General features: G+C 54.1%; 1 protein-coding gene across 2 annotated transcripts in view; it reads right to left on the reverse strand.

Moving 5' to 3' along the window:
• The window catches only part of MGAT5B (alpha-1,6-mannosylglycoprotein 6-beta-N-acetylglucosaminyltransferase B), a 72,055-nt gene that overhangs the window by 36,066 nt on the left and 20,944 nt on the right, over window positions 1–15,045 (reverse strand). For both annotated transcript variants that reach the window (XM_054221672.1, XM_054221671.1), the window contains exon 3: window positions 9,979–10,123. In XM_054221672.1, the coding sequence (XP_054077647.1) occupies window positions 9,979–10,123 (145 nt within the window). The remainder of the gene's footprint in view (window positions 1–9,978; window positions 10,124–15,045) is intronic.

Consider the following 15,045-nt stretch of genomic DNA (forward strand, 5'->3'; position numbering starts at 1 on the left):
CCTCCTGGGCTGACGGCTGCAGAGCTCTGCCAGCCCTGAAAAGCTTGCAACCCTTTCTTCCACCGGCAAGCAGCCGTCAGACCAGGTGGGTGATACACAGGCGCTTGGTAAGCAGGGAAACCTGGGATGGGCAGCTTAGGAGCAAACATCCCAAGGATGCAGTGAATTTAAAGCCAGCGAACCCAACCTCCTGCTCCAACAGCAGGAGAGGGACATTGGCTTGGTGGAGATGCTCCTCAGGTTGCTCCATCACCCATGGCAAGGAGAGAGGATGAGCACAGCCACGACAGCCCTGCTCCCATGCTTCAGAGAGCCTAGGTCAGCCCACCATCCAACTGCTGCCTCCTCCCAGAAGCTATCCCAATTCTCACCTGGCTCCAAACCCCTCCTAGACACCCAAGTAATTAGGTGAAACCAAAAAGTCAACAGCAACCTCGGTCCCCATCTGCTCTCTGATGACCTCCAGACCTCAGCTCAGCCAGGGCTGAGCACCACTCACCCACAAACACGTTTGAACAACAATCAGGATCGTTATCCTAAATAAATGGCTTTCTTCTGGGCTCAGCCTAAATCCTGCCAGAGCTCTGGCCACAGCGGTAGTTTCCACTGGGTGACAGAACCCGTGCCAGCTTGCTCAGCTCTTGCAAGCTAAAGCTGCTCCCCAAACACAAAGATCTCAACTCGAAGCCCTTTGATGGCAAACGTGTGATGGTCACACTCAGACAGCACTTCTAATTCTTGCAAACAATTCTCAGCAAACAAGGCAGCTCCACGAGGCTTTCCCTGAAATGTAGACAAAGTGACCCAAAAAATGTCCACCGTGGTTCTTGGCATGTATTAAGAAGATGGAAAAACGGTAGAAAACTTCCCTCCAAGACAAGGAACCAGGCTCCCATCTCCCACCATCTCATCACTCTTACTGGTCACACTAGTTTTCTCCAAATCCCCATGCCTTTGAGCGAGGGGTTTGATGCTTGGGGTGCGCAGTCGTTCCCCCACGTCGGGAGCTCTGATGGGCCCCAGCATTAGCTCTAACAGAGGTGGCACCGAGTCAGCCTCGGTGTTTTTATCTCCTGGGCAACAAGGCCATCACTTGAGCAACAAATTTCATTTAACATATTAGAGAGACGACAAGGAGGTTCAGCCCAAGTTACATCCCCTATCACGACAGTGATTTGTCACCTGGGCAGAGGACAAGAAAATAAGACATTTAAAGCAAAACCTCAAACGCAAAAAGGGTTTCTGTAGCTCGTCAGAATCTGGTGCCTTATTCTTAGTAACTAGAGACACTGGGAATTACAAGGTAAGTGGCTTATTGTGCCCAGTGACAGCGAAGCAGAAGGGGAATATCCCGCCGCGTGTCCCCATCAGAGCTGGGATGCCAGCTCGGTCTCTGGAAAGAACAACTCATTTCCAGCGCCACCGCCGCACTGCAAGCGGCAACGGGCTGCTTTTTTTTATTCCTTGTTGCTTTTTAAATTTTTTCTATAGCGACAATATAAATGCCACCAAAACGCGCTGGGGCTGTGCCAGCTATTGAAACTATAGTAAATTACTATGGGTTTTCTAGAACAAATTTTTCCCTGGGACCTTAAAACCGTTTACTACAGCAAATACAGTACTTTTACTTCTAACCATCAATATTGATTTCGTCTTTATTATTTTCAGATTTATACTTCCCCATGTTGATTAAGATTCAGATCACACTGTGCCTTATAATGCACTGTATACAGTATTCATCTCATTTCAAAAACTGCTATTAAGATGTATCTTTCCCCACTGGCAGATCATTTGCCATATAATATAGCCAGAGGCTGAGCTTTCCTTTACTTTTTTATGCATTAATTTGGGTCCCTTCACTTTGTCTCTTGTCCCCAACCCCGCAGCAGCAGCTCAGATTCAGCCTGCTTATCCCTTTACAAGGCACTGTATTTTTATTGCCTTTTCTAAAAGTGGCATTATGAAAAGATGAATCTCTTTCTATTTGCGTGTTGTCTTCATAATACAAGCCTTAAACATATTTGCTTGCTCTTCCGATATTTCTTGCTATTAACTGGTGAAAGCGGTGACTTTGGGAAGACGATACAGATGGAGAAAAGCAGATATTTTGAAGATAATACATCAACAAACGCAACATTCACACAGAGCAGTTTACCAGAGGATTTCAACTTGCTCATTACGATGTCTGTGCTGCCGTTTGCATCTTTAAAGATTGATTTTTTTTCTTTTTTTTGCCCAAAGACCCAAGGCAGAGCGGAAAGCAGCCGGGAAGGTGCCCAGGACTGGTGCTGGGCTCTTGCTGCTTCCCTGCTCCGAGGACACCCATCACCCCCCGATCTCCAGCCCCACCAGAGCCTCACTCTACAGGACACGGAGCTGAAATCCTGGAGGCAGCACTGGTGGATAACCCTTCCAGGCAATGGGAAAAGGGCCTTTCCCATCCTCCTGGCTCCTGCTGCAGCATTTGAGGAGCTGCCCGTTAAAATAGCTGGGGTATCTCCTGGAGAAATGAACGCCTAGGGCATCTCCAGTGGGTCACCCTGCAGGCTTGGGCTCCCATCCATCCATCCCTCCCTCCCTCCCAGTGGGATGAGCTTGGAGTTGCCCAACAGCTGGTGGGGAACGAGCTGAGGAAAACCCAGGGTTCCCCAGGGATGCGGGGAAAAGCCCTCCTCCAAGTGCTGGATAACTGAATAAAGGTGATTTAAATCTCTGAGAAGATGGGGCAATTAAGAGCTTTGCTCTTCTGCCATAAGAGGATCCAAGAAAACCTCATCGATGCTGGAGGCAAAACTTTTTTGGGGGATCCACGCCCTCATGCGCGTCTCTGCATCCTCTTGGGCTTGCACCCAACAGGCGGGGAGCCAGGGCTGCCCACAGGGAAAAGGGCAAGGACACGAATGGGGTAACGGGGGGGCTGATGCTCTCCCTAAAATGTGGGTCCTGGTCCCCTGACACCGATGCTCCCAATGGCATTGATGGGAAGATGCAGCGGCGGCCGGGCGAGCGCCCCGCTCATGCGGCTCAGCTGCCTGTTTTGTGTTGATTTGACTTGTAATCCTGGGTTTAATCCTCATAACTCCGGTGCTGGAGCTATTACCCTAAGCTTGGATAAACAACCTTGGCTCGGTTTGAGGCGGGGGGCCGTGCGGTGCGGGGGCAGCAGGCGGGGTGCCGAGATGGGGAGCGCAGGGGGGAGTCCCGTGCCCTGCTCCGCTTGGGAAAGGCTCAGACCCCCAGGGAGCAGAGCAAAAGCCCGAAGCCCTGGTTGCTATCAGCTTGGCAGAAATTTTATGGGTGGGTTTATGCTTCACAGGCAGCTCCTGCCAGTCAACTGGATAAAAATTTTAAAATAAATAAAAACATTTTTAAAATCCCACAGCAGCGTAGGCTTCCAATGCAATTTCTGGTGACTCCGTACACTCCAATCTTTTCCATTACACCTCAGGGCTGAGACAACCAGCTCGGTCTCCCCTCCAGGGACACCTGAATAAAGACCCGAGTTCGCCCTCGCCGTGTTTGCGCTTGTTGGGAATTCACGCTGGGCAAATATCCCAGTGGATGTGTTTTGGGATGGGAACGTTCCTTGGAAACTCATCCGAAGCAGGTATCGCATGATGCACAGGCAGAGCCCTGCCTGAACTCCTCCAAGCTACGTAATAAATCGCGTAATAAATACCAGAACATTGTACTCACTAAAGTACTTCCATTTATTTTCATTTCCATTCACTGTAGGTGATGTTTCTCACGCAAATGCATTTAGAGGACCAGACCCTGAGCCTGCGGAGGATGCTGCCATTTTAGCGAGCTGGCAACAAATTTCATGAAAAAAAAATAATGGTGAAAACCAGCTTCCCAGTCAAAGCCAGGACCTTGCCAACGTAGGCCAGCAAAGTATAACCGAGATGAAAATATTTTACGCATGCCATAAAGCGCTCTGAGCTCCTTCCCAGGTGGAACACGATGCCAAAACCAGAAGCCCAAACCTTCGCTTCCCCGCTGGGTCCCAGAGCAGCCCCGAGCCCGGCCATACGCCCCGGCAGCAGCGGGGCTATTTTATGTGAACACAAAGGGTCACGGACTGGCGGGTTACGGGATCAGTCACTTCGATATATGTTAATCTTCACTTGATTGGGGCATAAATCAGATCTATTTGCCTATGTGCTTGAGTGGCCTGATGCCGGCTGTGAGAAACCGCCTTCGGTGAGGCACAGACACGTCGCCAGCCTCGGCGGTCTCCACCAAGAGGCACCTGCCAAAAAAATTAGACCAAAAAATACCCAGTTTTGACCACAATCCCCGGGGCAGGGGATCCCCTGGACAAGACACTCTCCCGAGCCTGTGCTTTTCTACAGCCCTCAGCCTCGCCTTCTTTGCCAGCTGGGCGTTCCATGGGCACGCTCCACTTCATTTTGGGTTATTTTGGCAGCCTGTGTGTCCACCATCAGCACTGCAGCCTCCAAAGACGCCCCTCTCCATCGTGCCCATTCCCCCCCAGCGGGGAAGCCCCTCCGGAGGGAGCTGCTGGCTCCCAGCTGCTCCCAAATCAGGGATGGAGGATTAAGGGGATCTGATTTTCCTCGTAGGGTAAATCACAGCCCCGAACGTACCGTGGTGCCACGCTGCTCCCCACCCCGCAGCACCATCACCAGCCCCCCCGAAGCCCTGGGCTCTGGGTCCCGAGGGCTCTCCCTGTGCAAACCACCCGAGACAACACACCCAACCGCAGCACAGAAACCGCCACCGACAGCACTTTGCCTCCCCGCGTTAACGCACCGAGAAGCCTCCTTTGCAAAGCCCTGCGATAAAGCGGCCCCCGGCGCATCAATGTTTCGGGCTGGAAAGGCACAAAATACACAGCAATCAAAGCCAATCACAAAATCAGGTTCCGCAAATTGAGCTGGGGGAGGTACGAGCCTGGGGGCGGGAGGGGAGGGTGTGAGTGACCTGGGCACACGTGGGCACCTGTACCCCAGCCCATCACCCTCCCAATGAGCCCAGAGCCCCTCGAGCAAGGTGGGGGCACGTGGATAGTGGCCTGCTAGTGGTACACAGCCACCTCTCTGCTCTGCTTTAGAGGGAAAAGCGATTTCTCCCAGCTGCCAGGCACGAATTTCCCTGTGCATCTCCTCCCCTGACCCTAATGGGGACCCCAGCAGCAAGGGGTCCTCCGAGACCCCCTGCGCTGTGCCCTTCCCCTCTAATCTAATGCCAAAAGCATCCAGGACTGGGCTGGAGTTGTCCTCAGAGCTGGTAGAAACACCTTGCTGCTTCAGGCAGGATGAAACAACTTGCGGGACCCGTGAGGAAGGAGGGCACCAGGGAGAAAGGCTCCCGCAGTGCTGGCTGCTGGGGTCCCTTGCCAGCCGCATCCCTGATGCTGCTCCCAGGCTGAGTCTCACTCGGCAAAACAACCACCCGGCAAAGCTGGGCTGGGTCGTAGGACGGGTCTTACCTTCCCCATGGCTTGGTTTGGAGCTCTGGTGCGCATCCAGAAAAGGGCCATGAGGATGATCCGAGGGCTGGAGCACCTCTCCTGTGAGGACAGACTGAGAGAGTTGGGGTTGTTCAGTCTGGAGAAAAGAAGGCTCCGAGGAGACCTTATAGTGGCCTATAGGGGGCCTACAGGAAAGCTGGGGAGGGACTTTTTAGGATGTCGGGTGATGGTAGGACTAGAGGGAATGGATTAAAACTAGAGATGGGTCGATTCAGATTGGACGTTAGGAAGAAGTTCTTCACCATCAGGGTGGTGAGCCCCTGGCCCAGGTTGCCCAGAGAAGCTGTGGCTGCCCCATCCCTGGAGGGGTTCAAGGCCAGGCTGGAGGGGCTTGGAGCAACCTGGGCTGGTGGGAGGTGTCCCTGCCCAGGGCAGGGGGTGGCACTGGGTGGGCTTTAAGGTCCCTTCCAACCCAAACCATTCTATCATTCTATGATTCTGCTGGCTCTGGACAGCTTCCACACCACGTAGCACCAGCCTGACCTTGCAGATGCCCTTGCTGAGCCCCCCCGCACGCCGAGGAGATGGGGAGAGGATGCGTGGAGGGGTCAAACACCACTCCGGGCTCACCTGGATAGCAGGGAACCACAGCATCTGGCAGTGATTCCTCTCAAGCCAGCTTATCAACGGCGACAATTCAGGAATTAATAGAGCCAAGCTGGCAGGATGCAGGAACATCACCCATTTAGTGTCATATTGTGAGACTTTTAATTACTGGGGGAATATGGAGTCATGTAATGATTACAAGAACAAATACTTAAAGTGTGTGGAAATTAACTGAGCCTTGGCAGTAATTAAGCTTGAAGATTAATCAGTCGTTAGCAAATAACACCCTTTGCAGGCTAACTGCTATGTGGGGGAGAGGGACAACCAGGGATGCTGGAGCTGCAGACCTCAGTCTTCCCCCCTGCCACTTCCCCGGGGGACACGGGGCATGTCGGGGGCAACCTGGCCCCTGGGAAAGGGCTTCTCCAAGCCCCAACACCGTCGGGTGACGGCGCCAGCTTGGGTCAGCCACTTCGGACCCCCTCCCTCCCTCCCCAGCACTTTCCATCAGGGGACCAACACTTCCACTGCAAACTAATATTTCCCTTGCCCAGTAAATAGCTCTCCAGGAGGCTTCCGTAAGTACTTCTAATTTCTTTCCCCTCGGATGATTTACGAGGGTTGCATTCAATTAACAGCGGTATTGATTTTTCTGCAGCTGAGTGGCAGGCTGCTGGCCCTCGTTAGGGAACCCATCCTTCACCTTCCCGGGGAGGGCAGGGGGGAGCCGGGGAGGGCTGGAGAAAGGAATCCAACCTGTGTCCCCTTACCCCAGCGCGACATCCCGCAAAACCCCTGGGCGGCTCTTCTAAGGAGGATATTGGACGTTGGGGTCTTCCAAGAGTTGTATCTAGAGCATTGCCAGGGGCTGGTGGGCTGCACATAGAGGCACCTATAGAGTGTTCAGTCAGACGGCACCTATGGAGCAAGAAAGATCTTGGAGCGACTTCCAGCCACGTAAAGCTGCCTGCCCTGGCAGCTGGGAGGCTTTCCAAGGCAGGTCATTAATTACACCCTATTTATTTAAATTCCCCATTGCACTTTCCAAGGGGAAAAGCCATCCCTGCCCTCCCCCGGAGCGGTGCTGGAGGAGGACAACGCTCACAGGGGCTCTGAGTGATTAATTATGGGGCTATTCCATAAAGCCCACTGAAGCCTTCACCTCTTCATTTGGGCTCTGCAAAGCCAAGCTCTCCCAATTTCATCGGAGATCCAGTGTTAAGCAGGAGAGCGCTTTGTAAAACCAAGAATTAATCCACTTTTGCACAGGTGGAATTGCAAGCCCGTGCTCGTGGCTTTGCTGAGCAGGGAAGGAGACGAAGGCGACCGCTGTGCTAACCAGAGATGCTTTAAAGAATAAAATCCCTTTGAAATTAGCACCCTTTAATTGTATTATCTCTCGCTGACAGCTTCAAGTCGGTCACTGGTGATCAAAGAGACAGTGAAAGGGAGGGAAAGTGGAAACAAGCCCTTGGTGGAGTCCCAGCATCCTAATAACGAACAAGACCAGGGCGTCTCCATGGCCGCGGGGCTGATCTGGGGTCAGGAGACACCGCTCCGTCCCAGTGCGGATGGTGATGTTCGTCTCCCCCCAGCACAGGGGGTCCCCAGGCGCTGCAGCCAGTTACCCCCCCAAGGGATGGAGACCACAGCACACCTCTCCCCAGGTCCATGGGGTCTCAGCCCAGGTTTTGCACCAGCTGCTATTAGATTCCCATTGGGATGCTCCACACAGATCTGGAGAGCATCCATCCGAGCAGCGGGGTCAGCCCGGAGCCGGGCTCTGCTCGGAGCAGGGCGGCAGACGGGGTACATTGGCTCTGCACCCTTCCAGCTGCCCCGTGCACCCCACAAAGGAGGGCAGGGACCGGGACACGCCAAGAAAGGTCCCTATGGATGAGGGAGCACGCCTGGCAGCAGAGACGGAGCCGCTCAAACCTGCTGAGACCCTGCACAGCTGTAACTTCCAACACGTCTCCTCTGACCACAGAGCTCAGCCAAAGCCGGGGGCTGCAGGGAGCGAGGGGAGCGCTCCGCAAACGCTTCACAAGGGTTTGCAAACGCTGCCAGTGCTTCGTTGCAGACCAGCACAGGGAAAATCCACCCACAAGAGACCCCTCCACCATGGGTGCTCCATCTGGAGATGCTCTGCCCCACGACCAAAACCTGATCTTCAGAGGCCAGGAGAAGACAGGGATTGGTTTTGATGTAGGATCAAGTGATGGGACTTGAATGCATTAAGGGGTAATTTACACGGAACAAAAGGAGATAAAAACTAGTTGTCCCTGATTTTCTATTCCTGGAAATTCTGTAATCTCAACCGCTGAAGCCCATCTCAGCACATACACAAACCCCAAGGCTGTTTTGATGTGCCGGGTCCATCAGCTCCCATCCTCTCTGGTCTCTCCAAGCAATGGCCCTGGTGCCACCAGCCACACGGCAGACCCCAAAAGCGAGATCCCCATCTGCAGCGATTGCTGCCAGTTCACGGAAATGCTTTTAAGTTTATCTCGTGGCTGCTGGCGTACAGAAATCACCATCACCTGAAACTACTGGTTCTTTTAACAGGAGATTGGCCAAGAAAAGCATCAAACGTGAGCGAGCGCCTTCCAGTTGCTGGTTGCAAATAGCCCTGTCCGTTCCTCTCCGGGATTACCGTCGTCCTCCTCGCACGCTTGGGGACCAGCCAGCCTCGTAACGACAAAATCCCCACCACCTGCCATTACCCAGGTAAATTATGTTTTTTTCAGTGGTGGAAATTACGTTACTTAAAAGGCAAGACCTTGCGCTCCGAGGCTGCCTGTGCAGCTTTAATTCACGCGTGCACGCAGTACGGCGCAGCACAGCCTTTAATTACAGGCTCACTTACTCTATTTTCCATCATAGGCGCAAAAGAGACTCGTAAGGAAAGCGAGGGAGAGAAGTGGAAAGAAGGACGGAAGGAGGGAGGCACAGGAAGCCCCGCCGGCTGCCGAGCGGCAGGAGGCAGAGGTGGGAATGCCCTTGGGATGCACTGCAGCTCCCGCGCCGGCCCTGCTGGCACGGCACAAGGCAGCGGTGACCACTGCATGTCACTCTCGTGTCACCTGTGGCTCCGCCTGAGCAAAACCTCCGCTGGCATCTTTTCCGCATTGCAAAGTTTGTCCCAAGTGCTGCCCTTCTCTTTCTCCATCTCCGCCCCTCCACATTCCAGTCGCTTCAGTCACCATTTTTGCAGACCTTGGCGTGACAGCCAAATTAGTATTAATAACTGTTTAAAGGCTCTCAAAGCAAAGGGAAATGTCTCTTTAGCAAATCACCATGTCACAATGGGAAGGCCTGATGGCATCTCTTGTGCTCTCGAGTAGCCGGCGATAGATCCCAGCTACTGCATCTCCGAGCTGGGAGGGATGCGCTGGATCACGGGGAGCCGGGATGGCAGCTCCATGCAGAGAGTGTTTTGGGACCTGACAGTTTGCTCCTATTTCATTGCTCAACTCCAAGGCTGAACGTTATCAGCCCTGGGTTTCAAACAACAATCACTCCCACAGCTACCCGAGGAATGCGGGCACAAAGAAACCGGCCTGAGCTCGCTCTGGGATTTAATGGCAGAGGGAGCACAGCCCACGCACCAGGTCCTGCTCCAGCCATCGGCCAGTCCCACCTCCAGCTCCACCACAGCACGGCGGTGGAGAGACGCCCTCCCACGCTGCACCACCAGCAGCTGAGACAGGTGCTACAGGAAACCCCCCAAATTTCAGAAATCCCAAAAGAAAAGAGGTCCAGAAATGGCAAACACCAAGACCTGCCCAAGCCCCGTGTCCCGGTGGGCTCCACCAGCCCCGCGCAGCGGCTCAGCCCAACATGGGGTTGTTTTTTTTTTTGCTCCTGCAAACCCCCCCGAGCCCGGCGCCGCTCCGCAGGGTCTGCAGGGGGCATCGGCACGGCCGACTGACCTGTCCAGAGGGAATCGTGCTTCGTCCCCTTTGTGGAAGTCAGTGCTATTCTCCAGCCTGGCCAGGATGTCCATCTTCTTCATCAGCATCTCCAGCATGTCGCTCATTCGCCGCAGCACCCCTCGGGACTCCAGCGCGCCCATCACTGCAGGCACACAAAGAGCAAGCGAGACACGGTCACGGGCTGGGTGCTGCCGTGTCGGACCGGGGAAACCCCCTCCCCATGGCTTCAGCCCCAAAACTGCCCACGCTCCTGTGTTCCCCCATCCCTGCTGATGGGCTCGGTGGTTTATAGAATCACAGAATGGTTTGGGTTGGAAGGGACCTTAAAGGTCACCCAGTGCCACCCCCTGCCCTGGGCAGGGACACCTCCCACCAGACCAGGTTGCTCCAAGCCCCGTCCAGCCTGGCCTTGAACCCCTCCAGGGATGGGGCAGCCACAGCTTCTCTGGGCAACCTGGGCCAGGGGCTCACCACCCTCACAGCAAAGAATTTCTTCCCGATATTTAATCTAAATCTCCCCTCTTCCAGTTGGAAGCCATTACCCCTTGTCCTATCACTGTGCTCCTTGATCCAGAGTCCCTCCCCATCTCTCCTGGAGCCCCTTTAGGGACTGGAAGGGGCTCTAAGGTCTCCCCGGAGCCTTCTTTCCTCCAGGCTGAACCCCCCCAGCTCTCTCAGCCTGTCCTCACAGCAGACGGGCCCCAGCCCTCGGATCACCAACCATCTGGTTGCCCCACTGTCCCCTCCCTGGCTCTGCCAACAGCCCCACAGCCCCATGGGTTAACCCCTGTCTGTGCCCAAATCCCACCAGGCTGCCGCAGCTCCTGGTAGCCAGCGGTTACACCAGCCCTGGATCCAGCATCCTCACTTGCCTCTCCGGGCATGAATTCCTGACTCATCCACCCGATCCAGCCCATCCCAAATGCTTACGGGAAACCAACTTTATTCTCAAACCCTACCCAAAGAGCCTTTCATTTTGCACTTTCATTTTTCACTCTCCAAGACCCACCTAGCCCAGCATCCTGCCTTTGACAGCACCGTGCAGGCGATGCTGAAGGAAAACCACGGGAAACGGAGGCAAATAGGTGGTTTTCCCCCAACACATCCTCCCAGCAGCACTGGATTTTCCTGTTGCAGGGAAGAATTCGTTTTCTACCCAAATCTGCTATGGGGTGGGTGCCCCAGCACTGGAAATAGCTCGCTGCCGGTACGCTGCATCTCAGCAAAAAAAAAAAAAAACAACCCAGTAGGGAAAGCCCCTGATTTCCAGCCCCGTTTAATGCTCTGCTTCCTATGGGTTTGCACAGCTCCGACGCGCTGCTGGGCTGGAAGCGCCGGGGGACGAGGAGCTGCTGGCTCCCAGTTTGATCCACTGTCTGGGGACAGGCAGCCCCCAGCCCGAAGCCAGGGAACAGAAAAATAAAGCTCCTGTTTCATCTCAGCGCGGCTCATTTCACGTTAGTAATAACTTAATCAGCGCATAATCCCCTGAACTTCTCCCGTTTAGCTTATCTCCACCGTTCCACTCACATCTGCTTTTCAAGAGGCAGCACATATTTAATTTAGGGAGCAGCAGGAGCCGGGTGTGCAGCGCTGGGAAGGCGAGCGGCTGCCGGACACCCCAGGTGGCTACCGGGACATCTCACGCATCTCCAAGTAGATGCCAAAACCGGGTGCTGCAAAGCCAGAGGGTGGCTGGGCTGGTGCATCCCCTTGGTCCCGCAGCCCGGCACAGCAGAGACGCAGCCCCGGCTCCCTCCCCGCTCCCCCAGGAAATCACCCGCTCCAGACGCTGCGGTGGAGCCCCAGCTGCCGGGGGTGGGTTGTCAGCTGTGATGGAGAGGGGCTGCATCGGCATCACAGCTGAACTGGGGACTCTGGTACCCACACGTCCCCCCAGCAGGCTCTCCCCCCACCAGGCACCATGAGAGCATCACGTCACCGCATCGCCTTGTCGCTGTCGGACGCGCGGCACACGAACACCAGGGTACAAGCCAACCCTTAACCCCTCGAAGAAGCTGACACTGGACCAGCCAGACCTCCCCAAGGGCCCTCTTCCACGCTCGGCTGACGTTATCAGCAACACATTATTTTTCCTGACGCTATCTAACAAAAGGGAAGAAAAACTGAGAGCAAAAGCAATTCCTCAAAAAAACCCAACAACCCAACACAAAACCCCACCGCTACTCATGGAGATTGAAACCGGGCTCTTCCCCAAACACTCCCTCACTCCCATGGCAAGAAGTCAGCGACTTCTGCTGGAATCAGTGGTCCAAGGTCCAGAGCAGCCCCAGATCTCCCTGGATGGGTCTGGGAAAGCAGGAGCCACCTTTGCCTGTCCCACCAGGAAGGTCTCCCAACCCCCTGGGTGGGACACAAGTCACAGCCTGTCCCATTAAAGGGCAGAAGTGCTAATAAATTCGCAATTAAAAGATGCTACGGGGGCGGGGGTTGTGAGGGGAGGAAGTGGAAACTTGGACCCTGGAGCTCGGTTTGTACAGAGGCCTCCCCAAACACAGCTGAGCAAACTGGGCAAAGACATGGCCAAGAAAAACAGAAAAGCTCTGAGACGGGCCTAAATCAGAAAATCCACATCAGTTATTTCCCCCCGGGACTGAGCCCACCTCAGTGATAATCCCACTACAGCCGGGCTGTGTTCACGGCTCGCAGCCCCTGGCACCCCCCACCTGGGTGGATTCCAGGACTGCTCCCTGAAACGGGGATTTCTGCTCAGGATTTGCTCCTGCTCCGACATCCCTGTGCTGCCAGAAGGTCGGAGCTTAGACCTTCAACTCAGTTTTGGACCGAGATGGAGACTGAGCATCCTTCTTGCACTCTCCCAAGCCAGCGGGCGAGTCTGGAGGTCTGGAGAAGGACCCCATACAACCCCTACAGCTGCCCAGAAGAGCTTAAACCACAACCACGGCGTTTCCATGGATGGAGCGGTACTCCTGGCCCAAGGATTTGGATCCCAGCTGGTCTGGGGGGGGTGGGGCAGGTCATGCTGGTTCACCGGGAAGATGGAAGGATCATGTCTGGGAAGACAACGGAGATGATGGAGAGCCACTGCTGCCTTCGCCGCTCAGGGCTGGGCTGTCTCCCCAGTCTGGGGCCAGGTTGCATTCGTGTAATTACGACGGCCTGTTTAGTGGCGCAGCTCATTGGAAATGTAAATGGCTGCTCGCAAAGCCCAGGCAGAGAAACAGGTCCGCCCCCTGATCAAAACCCAGACACACGCACAAAGCCCGTTCCCGCAGAGCAGACCTGGGAAAAGCCCTTTCCCTCAGCTCAGGATGGGTCCCAAGAGCTTCTCCAGCCTCACTAAAGGAATGTAATCCTGCCCCAGGCAGGGGGACAAGGGACACTGAGGCACGGAGCTACACGGGCCTCAGGCTTCCAGCCGGCAGCAGCGAGATGATGTCCACGGCAGGCGCCCAGGGGTCTCAGTGCCACGTCCCCAGCGCCCAGGCGAAGCTCCCCAGGGATCGCCCCATGCTCAGGCAGGAGCAGGAGGTGGAGATGGCAGCCGCAGCCCAGGCAATCCGGACGAGGATGCCTGCTCCGAGTCCTCACTGCAGAAGCCCATCCCCCAAACCAGCTCTGCTCCCAGGTCGCTAAGGAGGGATGAGGATATTCCCATTCCCCCCACCCCAGATCCCCCAGCCCCACAGCCAAGCCCCCAGTGCCAGCCCGGCCCCCCCGGCTCTCCCCCTGGCTTTGCCGTGATTTCCCCTCGTGTCGCTGCCATCATCCAATTTCCCAGCTGGTTTCAAGCGATTCCGGGATGCTTTTCAACAGCAAAGCTCCCAGCTTTACTGTCAACAGCGAGCGGAGATATTCCTTCTCCAATAAAGAAATAAAAAAAAAAAAAAAACCCACCCAAAAAAACAACCCACCTCAAATCCTAAGTAAAAATAGTAATAATAAAAAAATAAATATCTCAGCCTTCACTGGGTTATCTTTTTGGGCGCCCTGCCAGAAAGCAGAGCTGTCGCGGGGCACATCTTCCCCTGGCTCTTGGAGGTGAAGTCGAAGCCTTTCCTCATCAACACCTCTCTCTTTTTCTGTTCTTGGTCTTTTTTTGTTGTTGTCGTTGTTGTTCCAGAAGCTTAAGGAGGATAACAAGAGCGATTTGACATTTTTGGCAATGATTATTACATCTCCTGGAAAGCGCGTCTCATTAAAAGCAAGAGAAAGGAGGAAAAGTGCTGAAGCGACTCTTTTAAAAATGCAAGAGCCGGGATTAATTTGTTAACCCGAAGCGGGGACCCAGACGCTCGGCTGCCTGGCAGCGTGTGCCAGGGGATTCGGAGGATGGGGATGAGCCCGGCTGGCGCTGGGTACCCAGCATCTCCCCTTCAGCCAGCGATGAAGAACCCCAAAGGACTCGCAAACAGCACTGCAGGGAGACAGGATAAACCCACACCCAACTCGACACCATGAAAACCCAGAAACCCAGTAAAACAGTCCTGCAAAACACTCATTTTTTGTTTGTTTGTTTTTTTAAAAAAAAAGCAAGAAGCTGCTAATTACAAAGGAAAAATATTCTAATTACCCCTGATAATCAGCAATGATGGGAAAGAAAACATAAGTAAAACTGCTCAACAGATTAATTGGAGTTTGCTAAAGTATGACAGGTTTTTGACAGTTTTCCTGAGTGGCAGCTACTCTTTGAAGGCAATCACTGAACCTGACAGAGGTTTTCATAGCAGCACTAGGAAATAATGATTGCAATCAATCATATCTTACTGGATTTCATGAGACATGCTGGTAAACACAGCAGAGGGAGGAGAATTATTTATGGTGCTTCAGAAGAGCATACAGCTAAGTAATTGGATGAAATCAGGGGAAAAAAAAAGGAAGCATCCCCTAAGGGTGATGTCTAGTGGAAGAAGAAATAGTTTCCCTGCGAAACCAGTGGAATAGTCAACAGGCAATCTGCTCAAATCTGGATGGGTGGAAACCCTGGAGAATTCACTAACGATACGCTCATCTTTAAAATACCTTCTTGGAGCGAACACATCCCCGGGCAGGCGTCCCACCCCCTGCCATCACCCGCCACTG

This window comes from Rissa tridactyla, chromosome 15 (genome assembly GCF_028500815.1).
Source record: "Rissa tridactyla isolate bRisTri1 chromosome 15, bRisTri1.patW.cur.20221130, whole genome shotgun sequence".
Classification (NCBI taxonomy): domain Eukaryota; kingdom Metazoa; phylum Chordata; class Aves; order Charadriiformes; family Laridae; genus Rissa; species Rissa tridactyla.